General features: G+C 35.6%; 1 protein-coding gene across 1 annotated transcript; it reads right to left on the reverse strand.

The window, feature by feature from the left end:
* Window positions 1-4046: 4046 nt before the first annotated feature.
* LOC149790610 (mammalian ependymin-related protein 1-like) lies at window positions 4047-13119 on the reverse strand. The gene is made up of 4 exons (XM_089972719.1): window positions 12944-13119; window positions 11976-12097; window positions 10270-10475; window positions 4047-7017 (listed from the first exon to the last, which is right to left on the reverse strand). The coding sequence occupies exons 1-4, from the start codon at window positions 13037-13039 to the stop codon at window positions 6806-6808; spliced, it is 636 nt and encodes a 211-aa protein (XP_089828845.1). The 5' UTR covers window positions 13040-13119; the 3' UTR covers window positions 4047-6805.
* Window positions 13120-19696: the final 6577 nt, after the last annotated feature.

A 19696-nucleotide genomic window follows, 5' to 3' on the forward strand; every position in this document is an offset into this window, starting at 1 on the left:
ATACGGTTGCAAGAGTACGAGTAATCTGCTTTACCAATCTGTAACAATAATAACAGTTTTCTTTATGACTGGATTACATGCAAAACTACAGCGTCTTGTTTTTCTTTGAAATATTTAAATTTATAAAATTGTCGCCCACGTCCTGGATACATACATTGCCTAATTAGTTATTTTGCTGGCTGTATTTAAACTACGTTTGGTAGTGAATTTGGGTAAAGTAAACATGATATAAATACTTGAATGAATCGATAAAGGAGACATTCCTTTGCTTTTCTTCCAATAAAATTCCTAAGTAATTTAGTTAAACTCCAGGTAAATTTGACACCCCCTGCGCATACCTCGCGTATTAAAGCTGTAAGAAACGCATCATTCAGGACACTGTAGCGCTTGAAGGAGTGCACGCTGTAAAAAATGTAGTTAAGAATGGATTTTGTTGATCATTTGCCTTCCTTCCCTTCCTTCCTTCCTTCCTTCATATCATTGCTACATGTGTTTTACTACATTAATTAATTAATTCATTCATTCATTCATTCATTCATTCGGTAACTCGTTTTTAATCTCTATTCGTTCTTATTCGTTCTTTTACCATAATCATCATCAACTTATCGTCATACAATATATATGATAATTATATTTTCTGTGATATTGATCTTTGCATGCATGGAGAGGTATATTCGCATAAGGTTAAAGTGGCAGAAGAATCAGGACGATTCAACTCTTTCATCTCAACCGTGGCACAAGACTTAGGTACAACAATTCAACTCTTTCATCTCAACCGTGGCACAAGACTTAGGTACAACGATTCAACTCTTTCATCTCAACCGTGGCACAAGACTTAGGTACAACAATTCAACTCTTTCATCTCAACCGTGGCACACAAGATTTAGGTACAATTCAACTCTTTCATTTCAACCATGGCACAAGATTAAGGCAGAAAATTTAACTCTTAAACCTCTACCGGGGCACTATATTTAGATAGAACAACTCATCTCTTTCTTGCGTCCGCCTCGGATGCGGGAGGTCGCCCGTTCGAACCCCGGCAGAGTTATACCAAAGACTTATACAAACGGTACAAACAGCTGCCTCGCTAGAAGCTCAATTATACTTTTCTAAAATAAAATGTAGTGGAGATTTCAACCAGAGAGGTCATTTATTGATTCCCAAATGGGACTCTGAGAATTGGAACCTCCACTATAACTTTAGAGTTTAACTCCAACACATAGATCCTTTTATATAGAAATAATTGATTCTAAACTGACCTAAAAAGAACATTTGTTTCTCCAGAGCAGAATAGGGTGGAGATTTCAACCAGAGAGGTCATATATTGACACCCTAATGGGACTCTGAAACCTGGAATCTCCCCTATATCATTAGACTCAAACCTTTTCACTAAGTAAAATATTTAACAAATTATCTTTCTCCTTTTAGAATAGAGTGTGGTGCAGGTTTCAACCAGAGAGGTCAGCTTTGATTCCCTAGAAGGGGCTCTAAGATTTGGAATCTTCACTATAAATTTAGACAATATAAACACATTTGGTTTAATTTTTTTATTTAAAAGACTATTTAATAATTTAAATTTTAATTGTCGTTTTTCTTTTTTTTTTTCAACAGAATATAGTGGAGATCTCAACCAGAGAGGTCCAACTTTGGAAACTTGGGACTTCCATTATAACTTCAGAACAAACTTAGAAAAAGAAGCTGATTTGGAATTATGTGCTATGGCACAATCAGTTAAAACTTAAATTATAAATGATGTTGCCATTACATCCTCATAATAGAAACTTCAACCACTTTGAATACAACAATTATGTGCTACAGTACATTCAATTTAAACTTAAAATAACAGAAAATTTTCCCAGCACACAGTGTATGAAGGAATTCATCTATCTCCAATTGATAATGAAATTTTTGTGCTATGGCACAACCAAATAAAACCTAAAGCAAATCAATGACCCCCACCACCATGTGTGGGAAACCCTTGTATTGAAATCAAGCAAACAATACCTAAAACCCATACCCCTATATGCTATGGCATATATTCCTATAACAGACACACTACATGCATACACAACCAATAATACATCTCAGACAGTTATTATTTTTGTGGGTATAGTAGATAGGAAGAAAACATAGATTTGAACTAGATAAGCCGTTCGGTCATTTAGCATACAAAACATTATGCATACATACATACATAAAAAATATATAAAAAATATTTAAAAAAATTATTACAAATAACACAATACGGACAGAAAGACTCTGGCAAAGTCAATTAAAATAATCAAAATAACTTTAAAAGCGGAAGGAAATTAACCCAGGGCCGTTACTAGCCTTTGGGTTAATAATACAACCCCAATCCGAAGTAACTGGTGGAAATCAGGCCCACTGTCAGCCCGGACAAAGGGAAGAAAGTACACCTTTTAACTTCATGGGATAATAAAACTCACAGATTTGATGGATAAAAAATAGAAAAACCCTGCAATAATTTTATAACGCATTATTTTTTTCTAACAACTACACTTACAGACCTCAGGGAAGGACGGGGGAATCCCACATCAAATTCACTTTTAGAAAAACAGGGTGTCATTTCTACGCTCTAACCAGCCATACATCCTGGGATGGGGCTAAGGAATGTCAACAAAGCTAGAAGCTCAGCATTAAGAGGTTAGTGTTAGGATTGGTCGACGTGGTTTGAGGGTAATGTGACTGGGTTGGACATCATGCTACATGCTTTAGTGCTAGATATCATTCTAAACTGCCACACTGCAGACATCGTAGCGATATGACTGAATTTATTTTAAAGCTATGTTAAAATCCAAAACACACACACACACACACACACACACACACACACACACACACACACACATTCTTAACTTTAATAGGAAACAACATTGAGATAAATGCGTTGTAGCAGTTAGAATCGACTTCAGTCAAAAGTTCTACTTCAAAATCCTTTGCATATACTGCGTGTAAATTCTGGACAGATTTACCTTCTAGGTTTAATTTTGCACCTACTTTTAAAAAAAAGTTTAGACAAGAGGTAAAAAAACAAAACATTTTTAACAAAAAGTCAAGGCTATTAAAAACAATGATAGGTTTATATATCTTATATCAACACTGGACATCGGCCTAACTGAAATAGATCAAAGTTTGCTTGGTAAATTAGAAATTGTATTTCAACATCGGACATCAGGCTGAGTACACTTTATATGGCATACGTCATCGCCGTGCATAATAATCCTAACTGAATTTATTTTTCTCGTAGGATCAACATCAGTACCAAACCACATTAGCTTATTACTGACACTCTCATATGATAAATAATCAAGGACCACGTGGAATTAATGCATTATTATTATTATTATTATTATTATTAATCACGTGTTGCAATTTTAATTTGTACTGTTTTATAATATATGTGAATTAATGTCATCATCATGATCATCATCAATTAGCAAAATTTTGACAAATGCGGACATGGATGCATACATCCATCCACACACACACACACACACACACACACACACACATCCAGACAACACACACACACACACACACACATATACATACATACATACATACATACATAAAACGAAGGAAGGAAATAACAGTGTAAACAATACTGGATTATGGGAAGAAAGAAGGAAGAAATAATGAAACTTCAAAAGAAAATAGATTTATAAACAAACAGATCTACTTATTGCCTGCAAGAACTGTGCCGATGAGGACAATTTGTCAAAGATAAAAGGGCGAAGTGGAAAAATAATGACGAATATCTCTTAGCATAGCGATAAATGGACGTGTAAATAAAATGCGGTAACTAAATCTGTAGTCTGTAAATACACAGTGCTAAATAAATATGTATTCTGTAAATACACAGGGGTAAATAAATATGTAAGTCTGTAAATACACAGTGGTAAATAAATCTTTAAGTCTGTAAATACACAGTGGTAATGCATCGTTTACACAGAGTCGTCAAGGAGCAAGATGTTCAAAGTTTTCAAAATTTGGGAAAGTCATTAACACATGTAATAACAACAGAACACGGAATAAGATACATTTATTTTCTTTCTTAATTGTTTATTTACAGCAGTAACTTTACGATACGAGTATTTTGCCGGCACTGAAGTAGGGGAAATAACTACACTGGAGTTACGCCCATACTGATACACATGCACTCTCTCAATTTAACTTTTCTCAGGACACACACACAAAACACACACACACACACACACACACACACACACAAAGTTATTTTTATGATATCATTAAAGAATTTTATGGTATTCCAGTTGAAAACATGATTTATAAATGACGAAAGAACATTAATAAGCTTTGCAAAAAATTGCTATATATTAATTTGATTCTTTGAAGTAAAAACAAATAAAATGATAGTTTAAAAATGGCAGTCATTTTGAACGGTCATGCATCAAAGTCGTATCATATATTGTTTAATTTCTACAGAAGGAACCAAACGATAAACCCCGAGCACTCAATTCTTATCGAAAGTACCACTGATTAGAAATATGAATATCGTTCCACTAAACAATCAAGACTCCAAAACTCAAGCACAACAAATTACATTGTATTAAGCTGGTACCCTCTACATGCATGTTGAACCTACACTATACTACTCCAGCATTATCTTATCATGTCTACACAATGTTAAACGTAGATAATATTAGACTGGAACCATCTCTATATACATTTATATGTACACTGTATTACACCTGAACAACTCCACACATTATTACTCACACACCGTATTATATTGATACCATATCTACACACTGCAACGTGTCAATTGTTACACAGCCAAAACATCTATACAATGTTATCATACTACCATTATCTCTGCCAATGTTATACGTATGTGGTATTACATTATCACCATCTCTATTCAATATTACGCGCAAACACATTGTTACTATAACACCATCGTTACACACTGATACGAATGCAAGGTGTACCATCTCTACACAACCGTTATTCATCTTACATGTTTTGTTGTTTGATATAATTCATATAATGCACACGTAGAATACTAGGAACTTATTGATATATATACAGATAATCTTCATCACGATATGTGTCTAAAATGTTACATGATGTTTTGGTATATAATTATCACAAAAGCAGCTTTGATATGCCCGTCTTTATCGACGATAAGTTAAAACATTTATATAGAATCTACAAACGAATGTACTGATTTTTGACGATCGTCATAACAGTTTTGACAATGTACTAGAATTTGTTCCAAAACGTATCACAAATCAAAATAAAAAACAACCTGTTTTAGCTGAGACAAAACCTCATATTTTTCTGTCGCCAATTGAATTTTTTTTTGCAAATACGCAACTTCTTTTCGTGTAATATTTCGAAAAGGTATGTTATATATATATATATATATATATATATATATATATATATATATATATATATATATATATATATACCTAGAAATGATATATAACTTGGCTATTCTGCCCTGTACACCTGTACACATTTTTTTTTTGTGTGGGGGCGGGGAGAGTAGCTGAAGATTTTATGTCACCTGATAACAGTTTTATTATTACAGACAGTATTACAGATAGCCTAACATATAACATTGTTAACAGATTACAGATAGCATTACTAATAGCAATACAGATAGCATTACTAATAGCGTTACTAATAGCAATACATATAACATTACTAATAGCATTACTAATAGCATTACTAATAGCAATACAGATAGCATTACTAATAGCAATACAGATAGCAATGCAGATAGCATTAATAATAGCATTACTAATAGCAATACAGATGGCATTACTAATAGCAATACATATAACATTACTAATAGCATTACTAATAGCATTACTAATAGCAATACAGATGGCATTACTAATAGCAATACAGATAGCAATGCAGATAGCATTAATAATAGCATTACTAATAGCAATACAGATAGCATTACTAATAGCAATACAGATAGCAATGCAGATAGCATTACTGATAGCATTACATACTGCATTACTAACAGCATTACTAACATCATTACAGATATAATACTGGACGCAATACACAACTATACAGTATTGAGTAAGCTTCGCAGATGTTCATGATGATGAATAAAAATATTATTGCACAATTCCCTGCCGATGGCATAAATGTGATACGCCTTTTTAAAAAAATATATTATATACATTTTTACTGGATTATAAATAATAAAAATATATAGTTGTATATATAAATATTGATAGATGAATTCTATTATTATTATTATTATTATTATTATTATTATTATTATTAACATGTTGTATGATTTGTCCCAAATTAAAATTTCTTTAATTTTATACATTTTGACTGATTTTAAATATTGTTTAGGTAAAGAATAACAGGTCATAATGCATGTAATAAATCCCAATATTACGTACAATAGTAATTGCACTTTCAGTCCGCCGATGGATCATGGAACACGTGTAAGGGAAGCAACTCAAGTTGATATGTCAATATCGCAACGGAGGTTTAGTCTGTGCTTGCTGTCATCACGCTTTCGCATACTTTAAGCTCGTCAGCGGGAATTTTATAATTTAGGATTATTATATATTTAATGTCTATTTGCGTAACCTCAGCAAAGTACGCAAAATTCAGTGAAAACTGTGCATTTGTTCATTGTGGTCGCTTTTGGATGATATATACATGATATATTAATATACAAACTACTTCACATAAAAATATCTGCACAAATCTTATTAAAAAGCTCAGTTTTCTCACTTAAATATTCTGTGAGAAAATAATGCCATTTATACTTTATACTTTAAATTAAAAACTTCAAATATCTGTCGTGCGGCTCAGCCCACGTGGCATTATCGCATGCTTTTGGCGGAATGAAGTTATTTGGGTCTGGGATTCCCACTACGACATTGTAGAAATCTCTAACATTGGAGAAGTCAATGCCACCATTCTGAAGCAGTATTTCCCGAACAGGATAACAATATTCTACGCTGAAGACGCCGATCCAAGATGTGACTGAAATATATAAGAACATCATGGGATAAATCATAATTTATTAATAATAACCCGTCACATAATTTCAGAAAAGTCGAGGTCTCAGACCTTTCCTCAGATGCGTTTGGTTTTCTTACTTTGACGCAAAGTGTGTGTGTGTGTGTGTGTGTGTGTGTGTGTGTGTGTGTGTGTGTGTTGGACTTTTCATGTAGCTTTAAAAGGAAATGATGAACATGTTGATAAAGCGCAATAAATGCCACAGCATATGAAGTGAAATATATAGTCAGTATATATTTACATACATGCCACATTATATGATGCGAAATACACACCATGTTATATGATGTGAAACACACACTACAGAATATGGTGCAAAATGTATACCACAGTACCACAGTATACGGTGCAAAATGCACACCACGGTATACGATGCGAAACACATATCACAGTATACGATGCGAATTGCATACCACAGCATACGATACGAAATGCACATTATATGATGCGAAATGCATACGACAGTTTATGATACGAAATGCATACCAGAGTATAATAATAATAATAATAATAATAATAATGACAATAAGAGTAGTTTGCATATAGACAACACATGAAGATGTCTCACATGAAATAAACATTAATTATTACAGAAAATAACATGAGACAAAGAAATCGATTTACACAGCATAACCTAAAAACACAAAATAAGTAAACAATACCGTTTAAATCTAAAAATAATGACAAATGGATGAATTCATGTGTATTTTTGCTGTGGAAAAAGTATTTCTTGAGAGCATCTTGAATGTAATCATGGTCTCCTTGTGTCTTAGATCGAGAGGCAGTTCATTCCATGTAGCTGGGCCCTGATATGCAAATGAACGTTGTCAGTAGGACTTCATTTTTACCCTGGGAATAATAAGAATACGCGTGTTCCTTGCAGGAGTGTGTACATAGATCAGATAGGTATTTTGGACAACAAGCAGTCAAAGAAATGTAATCGAGAGAAGATATTTTGGGCTTCACTTTAATGCGTACAGGTAGCCACTGGAGTTTGTGAAGAAGTGGTGTGGTGTGATGGTGTTCTAACAATGATCCTAGCTGCAGTGTTTCTGGACCTTTTTAAGTTTCCGTAGAAGACACAGTGGCTGGCTTATGTTACAATTGTCAAGTCAAGAGTGTATTTATGAACACACAAGAGTTTTTGTCGCATCAACTGTGAGCAGACTGTGAACAGTGCTGATGCTGTTACAGTAAGCGCGAGCTATCTAAAGCAACATCTAGATTTACAAGTGATTGCGTTAATTTAATGTGAATGTCACTGATATTAATTGATTCCAGTACATGTTTGGCTTCAGAAACTCTTTGTGAGTCAACAAACATGGCTCCAGTTTTATTATCGTTCATTTATAGCGTATTACACCTCATTCTTGACTTAACATCGGAGACGCACGACTTTATGCTTTGGATGGTGAAAGCAACTTCATTTGGACAGCTAGATTTATACATTTGAGTATCATCAGCACACAGCTGGAGCAGGGCCGGCGCCAGACCCAGCCAGACCATCTAGCGCCCTAGGCAAGGTTAGATTCTGGCGCCCCACCCCCCACCCCCGACAATATCAATTTCAAAATTTATAAACAGTAAAAGAAAAATTAAAAATGCGCCCCCTGAAATCAGCGCCCTAGGCGGCTGCCTAGTTTGCCTATATGGTAGCGCCGGCCCTGAGCTGGAGGGACACAGGATAGCTATTTATAGCACTTGATAAGGGCTGCGTGTATAGAATAAAGATAATTGGTCCTAAAATAGAACCCTGTGGGACACCAAAAACAAAGATTATCTGGGCTGGAATGTTTACCATTTACCGTTTTCGCAGTATATTATGCGAAATTCAAACCACAGTATACGATGCGAAATACATACCACAGTATATGATGAGAAATTCAAACCACAGTATACGATGCGAAATAAATATCACAGTATATAATGAGAAATTCAAACCACAGTATATGATGCGTAATTCAAATCATATTATACAATGCGAAATGCATACCACAGTATATGATGCGAAATGCAAACCACAGTATCTGTTGCAAAATGCATACCACAGTATACGATGCGAAATACATATCAAAGTATACGATGCGAAATGAAAAGCACAGTATACGATGCAAAATGCATACCACAGTATCCGTTGCAAAATGCACACCACAATATAAGATGCGAAATGAATGTCACAATATATACTATGCGAATGCATTCTACACTATATGATGGAAATGCATATTAAATATCCAAAAGCACGTACAAACACCATTGTGGTCATATGTAACAAGTTTTGAAGCTTAGATATTTTATAGAGTCTCAAAAACAACGACCTCAAATACAATAACAATGATGACGAGAATAACAACTGATATTACTGCTGGTGGTGCCATGCGTTACAAATGATTCAGTACAGTCAAGAAATAATTTGTAAGGTCAGTTTTCTTTAAGGAAAGTTGATATCCACATTTTTCTCTCATAAAGTTTGATGTCCACGTCACTTAATACAGTTTAGAAAAAGGGCGTTTTCATACTCAGCTATAGTGATCTTACAATTGTCTGAAAGGAGGGGAGTCAGACATCTCTTTTGGTCGTATGCTTTAACATTAACCAAAACTGCGTCACACGTTACATTAACCCTGTAGTCGATGGTCAATCGAATCATCGGTTACCATCGTTACTGTAGCACCACCACCACCCCAACCACAATCATTCTATTAATGTCGCCATTGCTGGATATTTAAAAAAAACAGTGTGTACTGACCTTGACATTTAAGGCATACGTTTTTTGCAGGATAGGACTCCAACAGGCCAAATTGATTTTTAAGGTACTAATTCTTTGCGGTAAGGGACTCCAACAGACCAAATTTATTTTTACGGCATAAATTATTTGCGAGATGGGACTCCAACAGGCCAAATTGACTGATATATGTCCAATAGAAATTAATTTACCATCAAAATAAACAATTCTACACATGCTACCAGTGACATTTACCTCCACCAGTGACCGTAACCTCTATTCTGCCTTTCAGTATTGCAATTTCGTCTATTTCTAATTGCGGCGTTTGAAAAAATGCGTTTCTTTTTCTTATCAACGTGTAGCATTTTCTGATTAATAATAGGACAAAATATATAGTGATTATCATTACAGACAAAGAAAACATAGAGGGATTTTTTTTAAACAACATACCAAAATGTTTCTCTTTAAACCGGTAGATTCATAAAACTTACTTTTTTCAAATTCGATTCTGTCAGACCACTCTTGGGCAGTAAAACCCTCATTCGGACCACCCAAATTATATTCAAACTCAAATGTGGCATTTTCTGGAATTCCGATCGGACGCCATGGGTTGGGAACGGATTTTGTGCAGATGTTCTTTCTTAGGTCGACCGTATACATAATATTTTCACGGTTGAGAATTAGATACTCGTAAAAACTGTAAATAATAATAATAATAATAATAATAATAATAATAATAATAACGACAATGATGATGACGATGACACTACTTTCAACAACAATAGCAATCATGATCATCGACATAATCATCATACTTATCAGATGATGACACTACTTGCAACAACAGTAGCAGTCATGATCGTCGATATAATCATCATTATCAGGATGACGATAACGTGATAACGACGATGATTATAAGAAACATCATTCTTGCTCTCTGTCTCAAACGTCGGGTATTACCAATTGTATAGTAAATGTATTTCGAAAAATGCACTTGTTGCTTTGCTACAGGAATACAAAGAAAACTAAGTTCACACAGCTTCCGATAACAAAAACAACAATAACAATACATCATTTAATACACGTACAAAATGCTGAAGAGATTTGTACTGCACGTGAATTTGGCGTGTTATTTTATTGCATTGTATTTTTTCAAAAATTTGTCAAAAAATCAATGAGTTCAAACTTATGATGTAGGTATAATAATAATAATAATAATAATAATAATAATAATGACTTTGTATAGCGCCTAATCTTTAGAAGCTCTAAGCGCTTTACAACATTAGACAACACCTATAAGATAAAAAAACAAACATATAATAATATTATTACAAAAACAAACACCATGAAATTAAAAAATAAAAAACATGCTGAGAATATTTCAGGTAGGAAACATTATTAGGTCTTTAAGTTTGTTCTTGCAGTTGCAATAAGTGAGTTTTGAGAGCCCTCTTGAATGTAAAGTTCAACAAAAAAAAAAAAAGAAAAAAAGGAATACCATGGTGTTCGGGCAGGAATATATTAAAATAAAGATGACGAGATGTATGACACATTACGCATTAAAACAATGTCAGTAGATACAATTATTAACAATTATAATTTACTGGAAGGAAGAAAATTAAAAACATGATAATAGGGAGATTTTGTTGTTGTTGGTGTTGTTGTAGGGTTTAACGTCATTTTTCAGCACACGAAAGGCTATACATGGCGGCCAGTATTAATGGTGGAGGAAGAACCCGGGAAAACCCCAGAAAGAACCACCGACTCACGAGAAGCTACTGGCAAGCTTTCTCACATACCCACATTAGCCGAATCCTAGACTCGAACCCACGCAGACAGAGGTGAGACGGCAGTGATCCGTAACGGAGAGCGCTTTAGACAACTCGGCCACTCGGGGCCCCGATAATAGGGAGACAGGTGACATAAGATATTTGTACGCCAGAAATAGAGATTACAGATTTTAATAACAACAATTTTAGTATCATGACTGAAAAATCGTTAAAGCTACGTTAATAATCCTAATCTCTCTCTCTCTCTCACACACACACACACACACACACACACACACACACACACACACACACACACACGTACGTACGTACGTACGTACGTACATACATACATACATACATACATACATACATACATACATACATACACGACTGAATGTAAGGTTGTACGCATAATTTAATTCTACCTCCGCCCAGGAACAACTTCGATCTGCTCCTCCACAAAGAGTTTTCTCTCGTTTGCTTCATCATAGACCACGATAAAACGATCCACCTTGTTCGACGTGAAATTCAACGTGCTCATCTGACCCTGAACAGACAATTATATATTTTATTTCATTTACGTTTTATAAATTTATAGAAGCTTATTAACTTTAACAAACATTTAATATAAGAAAACCAAACCGGTATAGTTATGGAGTGGTGTACAGTTGCAAGGTATTGTTATAGAGTTGTGTACGGTTGCATGGCATTTTTATGGAATGGTGTACAGTTGCATGGTATTGTTATGGAGTGGTGTACAGTTGCAAGGTATTGTTATGGAGTGGTATACAGCTACAAGATAAAGATGAAAGAAAAGGAATGATTCACTTTGTTATACGTTTGTTTCATTGCCTTGACACATATTCTCTCTCTCTCTCTCTCTCTCTCTCTCTCTCTCTCTCTCTCTCTCTCTCTCATCGTTTGTTCAGTATTGATACCCCCTATTTTCATATATCTATGCAATCCAAATCATTTAAGTTTAGTTCCAAAGATGGACTGAATATGACATGGGCAGGTAGTAATTAAAATAGGACCACAGAAATGGTAAAATATAAAATAATGAAATGATTCATACACAACCGTCACGACCTGAGGGTTAACACTCGTTTGATGTATCAACAATCTGAAGTTCCATACTTAATTAAAATTCACAAATTCAATATTAATCTTGCGGAAGTGAATTGTAGCCGTATATATATATATATATATATATATATATATATATATATATATATATACACACGCGTGCGCATTATAAAGTTAGGTTTTCTGTTTTTCAAGTTATAATTAGACACAAAATTGGTTACGATTTAATGAATTACACATAATAACGATGCTGATAACATAATTTAGTAAACAACTGGTAAACGAGAGAGAGAGAGAAAGAGGTTACCTGCCACGCTTTTGGTGTGTCACATCTTTTGGGTTGCTGTGCGAGGATTGCTCCCACCCCCATAAGCAAAACGGATACCCTCAACATTGCTGCCATCTTTTCCCCTTAGGGGGTGGATCCTATTTACTTATATAGAGCTCGTTTGAACTTGACCTTACCATGTGATCCAGACTTCGCACTCCGATCTTTGGCTACTATAATCGGCATGATATCAACTTACACTCGATTAAATTAAGTGCGCAAGCATTGTTTCAAGCTTGTGTCAAGATAAAAGTCGTAGTTCCTTAACTGTAAGAGATTTTTAACCAAATACGACACTTTAAGAACACTCGCGTTTTTATAACAAAATTGTTTGCTGTTTCAATGATGCATATATACATGTATGCATGGACACATATTGTTACATAATCCATGCAATTGCACAAACCTACTGTTTGTATTTGCATATTAGACAGCGAATGCATGCACGTATGTGATTGGTAGAATGTATGCTTGCGTGCGTATGTAAATATCACAAGCCTTGTAACAGATAACTGGAAGAGAGTAATTCAGTAAAATGTACATCAGCTGTACTACTTACATAACTGTACAAGATGCAGCTTTGTTGCTAAAATTGCAAGCTCACGAAGAAACGATTGCGTCACCATTTTGTTTTACACTTCTGGCTACTGACCTTTCGGATGTTACAGTGTTTAGGAAAAGAAAGAAATTAAACGTTTCTATTTAAGTTAAATTGCTTACATGAGGAAAATAAAGCGAAAAGAAGGAGAGGGAGAGGTGGGTTGATGGTGGTGGTGGTGTGGGGTTTAACGCCATTTTTCAGCACACGATAGGCTATGTATGGCGGCCAGTATTAATGGTGGAGGAAGAACCCGGGAAAACCCCGGGAAGAACCACCAACCCACGAGAAGCTACTGGCAAGCTTTCTCACATACCCACATTGGTCGAATCCGAGACTCGAACCCACGTAGACAGAGATGAGATGGCAGTGATCCGTAACGGAGAGCGCTGTAGACCACTCGGCCACTCGGGTCCCCGAGAGAGGTGGGTTGAAACAAGTGGAAGAAGAAACAAGAAGCACGTGAAGATGATGGCGATGATAATAAATACAAAGCTTGGAAGAAATTTCGACGATAACAACGTTGACTAAAAAAGGATAAAATTAAATACTCTATGGTCAAGTAGATAATAAATAGTTATTTGCAATAGGAAAATGACCCTTATGAGAATTTAAATCAACTTTTATTTTGGTATTTTTTTAAATTAACGACAGTTATATGCATGCAAAAATTATTCTAACGATAATTTTTGTCTACTTATGAGTTGGTATGTATTTATTAACTATAGTTACATATAACAGAAAAATAATTATGATCAGAATTTCTGTAAATTTTGGTATGTATTTAATTAGCGACGAGTCTGTCAACTAGTGATATGGTATGTATTTAATTAGCGACGAGTCTGTCAGCTAGTGATTTGGTATGCATTTAATTAGCGACGAGTCTGTCAACTAGTGATTTGGTATGCATTTAATTAGCGACGAGTCTGTCAACTAGTGATTTGGCATGCATTTAATTAGCGACGAGTCTGTCAACTAGTGATGTGTTATGTATTTAATTAGACATATTTGTATATAATAGAAAAATAATTATAATGGGAAGTTCTGTCAATTATTTGGTATTATATAAATAATAATAGTTATATATAATCTTAAAAAAATAATTCTAACGAGAATTTCTGTCAACTTACGATTTGGTCTGTGTTTAATTAGCGAGAGTCTGTCAACTAATGGTTTGGCATGTATTTAATTAACCATGTTATATATAATAGAACATGATTCTAATGAGAATTCCTGTCAACTAATGATTTGGTACGTTTATAATTTGACAGTTATACGGTAGTTAGGTTTAAACATGCTCACAAGATATAGACAACCCTGTACTCGACCCAAGGGCCATAACACTGATGGAGTACACTCTGATTATCTTTGATAGGCAAACAAATGCTTCGGCTATACCTTGTTCCAGGTAGAGCGAGGTATTTTACAATTCTTTTGTGATGTATATTCAAAAATAGAACAGTTATCACTCTGTTGTAAATATTATATTTTATGCTTGCTTGTCGAAAGCGTTTTATTTAACATCTGACATACGTGTCGACTCGGTAATATGCAGTTCATCGAGTTACTTAGCTAAACAACGTATCAAAAAAGGAACATAAGAATAATTTCTAAAAGCAAATGTAAAATATAAAAATTGTAAAGTCTGCCAGGTGATACCTTTCTTTTCTTGATAAGTTATCCATGTCCATCGCATAACTGCCATCCCATCCATCCTTCAATAATGAACCGTTTCAGGTCAAACAATAGTACGCATTGAGAATCTTTGCCTTTATTTGAACTCAGTAAATTAAATTGAATTGTTTCCTTAGCAATTTAAAATTGTCCGCAGGAACTCTGTTGATGGGGAGATACGAGAGCGATGAATTAGAGAGACGCTGACTTTTCTTATGACCTTCATTTTGACTTATCAACTGAATATGTTTGTGTCTCGTGCATATTTATTTTGAATCTCCATATTCCTATTGGACTAAGAAGATAATTCAAATCTTTGAATTACCGTGAAATTAGTACTGATATTCACAACACTTTGGCAGAGCTAGCTGTATCACATACATTTGTATGTTTCTGTACACCTTCCCCTACATATCTGACATGCAAAGACTTCGACACATAATTTCATCCGTGTCACCACCATAAAAGTAATATTTCTCAAAATGCTCAAGCAGTCGAGACAAAAATATACTTATGCATCTATCTCAGTATATCAAGCGGTAACAGGCTGTCATAGCCAGATGCATATTACTTCGTTAATATTCATAAATCAAGTTAATTACCAACACTCATCTGTTAATTTGATGTCAAACAATACTTAAAGTTTGATAAAAATTGGGTCAGAAATATTGACTCCAGAATTTAAGCACGCTCAGCCAATCCGATGTAAAATCACACCATTAATATGCGTGGATCTCACTCATTAGATAACTCATGCGGGGGGGGGGGGGGTCCAAATCATATAAACCTATATTCTAAGTCTGATCACAAAAGGATCAGAAATACAGCTTTCAGAGCGGTAACAAGCAAATCTTAATGAATGACGTCAATCCTAAGCTCTCTTGACTTTATGACTAAGTGAGCTAAATTTATAGTGTTGGAGATATTTGTAACTGAACTTGAATGTTTTTTTTTTTTATATAAATTTGTAGAGAATGAGGACTAAAAATTGTCCACAACAGGGTTTTCCGGCCTTTGGAAAGTGTATTCCCGTTTTACTAAATAACATTCCCCACCCCCAATCTAGACGAATACGTACTTAAAAACTGAAATAAAAATGGACGAAACAAAAAAGAAATGAAATAAGTAACTTTCTTATACATTTTTCACATGGCCATGCGGGCTCGCTATTAACCATGAAGCCAGAACAATCTTTATATCTTATTTGCTTGTCAAGACAAGATAAAATCTGTCTGGCCTTCAAAGATAGCTTTTAGTCGTAATAAAAACCCACAAACACTCTCTTCACATCAACGAGTGGGGTGGGGTGGGGAGGATTATATCAGTTGCCTCTGTTGTTAAGCAAGCCCTGCAAAGCGGGTGAGAACATTTCCAGGATTTTTTTTTTTTTTTTTGAGTGTGTGTGTGACATAAAGCAGTTTTGGTTACTTTTAAAACTTGATGTCTCAGATGTTGTTGCTGTTGTTGTGGGGTTTAACGCCATTTTTCAGCACACGATAGGCTATGCATGGCGGCCAGTATTAATGGTGGAGGAAGAACCCGGGATAACCCTGGAAAGAACCACCGACCCACGAGAAGCTACCGGCTAGCTTTCTCACATACCCACACTGGCTGAATCAGAGACTCGAACCGGCGCAGAGGCGAGATGGCAGTGATCCGTAACGGAGAACGCTTTAGACCACTCGGCCACTCGGGGCCCCCGATATCTCAGATGTAGAAAAGAGGAAGAAGACATGTTCTACACAATAATGTTCGCTGTGGTTCTTTTTATTTTAAGATTATAGACTGTTCCACTGTATAAATTAGCAATTTTTAAAAAATACCTTTTGCCTAGATGGTGGCCAAGCTAGTTGTTAGTTTTGTAGAATACTGAGGTTTGTCATAAATATTTTCCGAGGTTCTCTTTGTCAACAAGGCATAGTGAATGAAAATCAGCACATAAAGTAAAATAGATCTACGAGCAGTCAGCTTGCAAGACACAACATAAAATCAATAGAACGTGTCCCTAGCCTGCCAATATGGTTGCAACGACATGACGTGGAAAGAGTCTGTTAGTCTCATGCTAGATGATCACAATTCATGGTGTTCTTTTTGACTAAAACATTACTCGCTGCAGTGCATTATTTTAAAATGATAACTACCTGCATTTACGGAAAAAAAATAATTTTTGTATCGTTTGAAATATGTAGTATATTTCTGCCAAATATGTAATATTATACAGATGAAGGTGCATTTGTGCAAGCTGCCATAAAAATGTATCTTGTATGTTGGTTTCCTCAATTTTCAGGGTGGGATTTGTGGGAACTTCTTGATTTAGAGTATGTAGAGTAGTGAATAGGAATACCCTAGGGACAATGGGAATTAGCATTACAGACCCCCCCGGGACAATCTGGAGACTATGGAAATTTAACATGGAAAAAAATCGTGGGACAATCTGGGGACAAGGGGAATTAGCATTACATGGGAATAGAGTTTGGGACTGTCTAGGGACAAGGGGAAATTGAACATGGGGGAATAAAGTGTGGGTCTGTCTAGGGACAAGGGGAAATGAATATGGGATTTTTTTTTTTTTTAAATTTTTAAAATAAAAATTATTTTAAAAAGGGGTAGGCAATTGAAAAGTCATTCTCTTTTTGAGAAATATGGGTGGCCCTGAAAAGGGCCTTTGGGTTTATGTTAATGTATCCATTAACATAAAGGGCATCTGCGGCATCTTCTTGTCCTCAAGCTGCGTCTTACTCGAGGGCCATAAATCAGTGTCCTCTTGAGGCAACCTTGTCTTTCTACGTATACTCTTCGTATCCACAGACTGGTGTCTGACTTGTCGACAATGGTCCACTTGGACCGGACATACATGAGCATGTCCGTCCTAAACATCATGGAAGACACAAGGGTGGATGATTCAACTGTGGTCCACATCTTGAAGCGACGAGAACAGGTGAATCAATGCAGTGAACTGCGCTTATTTATAGGTAGAGGAAGGATTGAAACGGATTGAGTTCATTCACCAATCCGAACACGCGTTACAAAATTCAGTCAGCCCGCATCCAATCCGAAGAGAGCAGTCTGTGATGTCACGTGGTCTATATAGATTCGCTAGCGCCTGTGTGCAGTCAATCTATGTGACAGTGATTCAACATGACGGAAACTCAGAAAACGATTCATTGGGGTGCACCAGCAGTGGAGACCACCCAAGGGAACCCGGACTTACTTTCAGAAGAGGTAAATTGGGATTTTGTGGATTTTCTTACCTCGCACGAATTTGTTCCGGAACCTTCGTTACCTTCTTCATTACCGCAAGTGGAGAATTTTAGACAGAGACAGAAAGAAGAATTGGAGAAATTTATACAACGACAAAAGGAAGCGGAACAAGCTTTTCTCCTACAGCAACAGCAGCAAGAAGAAGAGGTAAGAAAAAAACAACAGCAACAACAGCAAGAAGAAGTAGCAGCAAAGAAACAAGAGGGTGAAAATCAAACGGTCACGGTACTGTTGGACATTTTAGCGGAGTTAAGAAGTCTGAAACAAATGTATCAGACTTCTTTATTACGACCGAAGAGAATACGACCTTCCCGAGCTAAACACGTCAACCCTGTGACTAAGCCTACCGTACCACCCTTAGTGATTTCAACCCAATCATCATCATCAACATTACGCAGTCCAGAAGTAGGCCTTGGCCGTGGCAAAGGCTTCAGGCAGTTAAAGTTGATTGCTTAAACTCACCCCTACACCAATAAAAGGTCCTTTTCAGGGCCACCCACATTTCTCGAAAAGAGATAGCCTTTCAATTTGCCAATAACTCAAAAAAAACCCACCCATTTTACCCTTATAGTACCTGTCTGTGTATGAGTGCGTGAGTGTAGCTTCTTATTTTAAAATCAAAACTCAAAGACACTTACCTTGTATAATTAATTTATTCTTTTTTCCATTCTTACAATCCAATTCACAATTCACAACAGAACACTTTAATTAAAAGTTCATTGACTTCTTCTGTCTCCTTGTTTAGTCTCTCTGTTTTTTGAATTTCTTCACCGTCTTCCTCCTCGCTTTCTTCCCTTTTTCTTTTCTTCTCCTGTTTCTTTTTCTTCACCTGTCTTCTTTCTTCCTCAGAAGAATCCCTTTCTTCCTCTGAAGAATCTCTCTCTTCCTCTGAAGAATCCCTCTCTTCTTCTGAAGAATTCCTCTTTTCTTCTGATTCCTCTTGTTTCTTTTTTGGGCAATCTGGAGACCAATGTCCCTTTTCTTTACAATAATAACAGGTATCTTTACTTTTGTCTTTTTTAGCCCCTGTTTTTTTCTTTTTTGACGGTCTGGACACTTGAAGACCAATGTCCTTTCTTCTGACAGATATAGCAAGTATCTTCACTTTTATCTCGAAAGGAAGGAGAGTAGTCCGTGGGCTGGTCTGAAGAGAATTTTCTAATGACCCCTCGCAAAGCTCTGACGAAACGTTCGATTTG

This window comes from Sinohyriopsis cumingii, chromosome 10, assembly GCF_028554795.1.
Source record: "Sinohyriopsis cumingii isolate HCF-2022 chromosome 10, ASM2855479v2, whole genome shotgun sequence".
NCBI classification, from domain to species: domain Eukaryota; kingdom Metazoa; phylum Mollusca; class Bivalvia; order Unionida; family Unionidae; genus Sinohyriopsis; species Sinohyriopsis cumingii.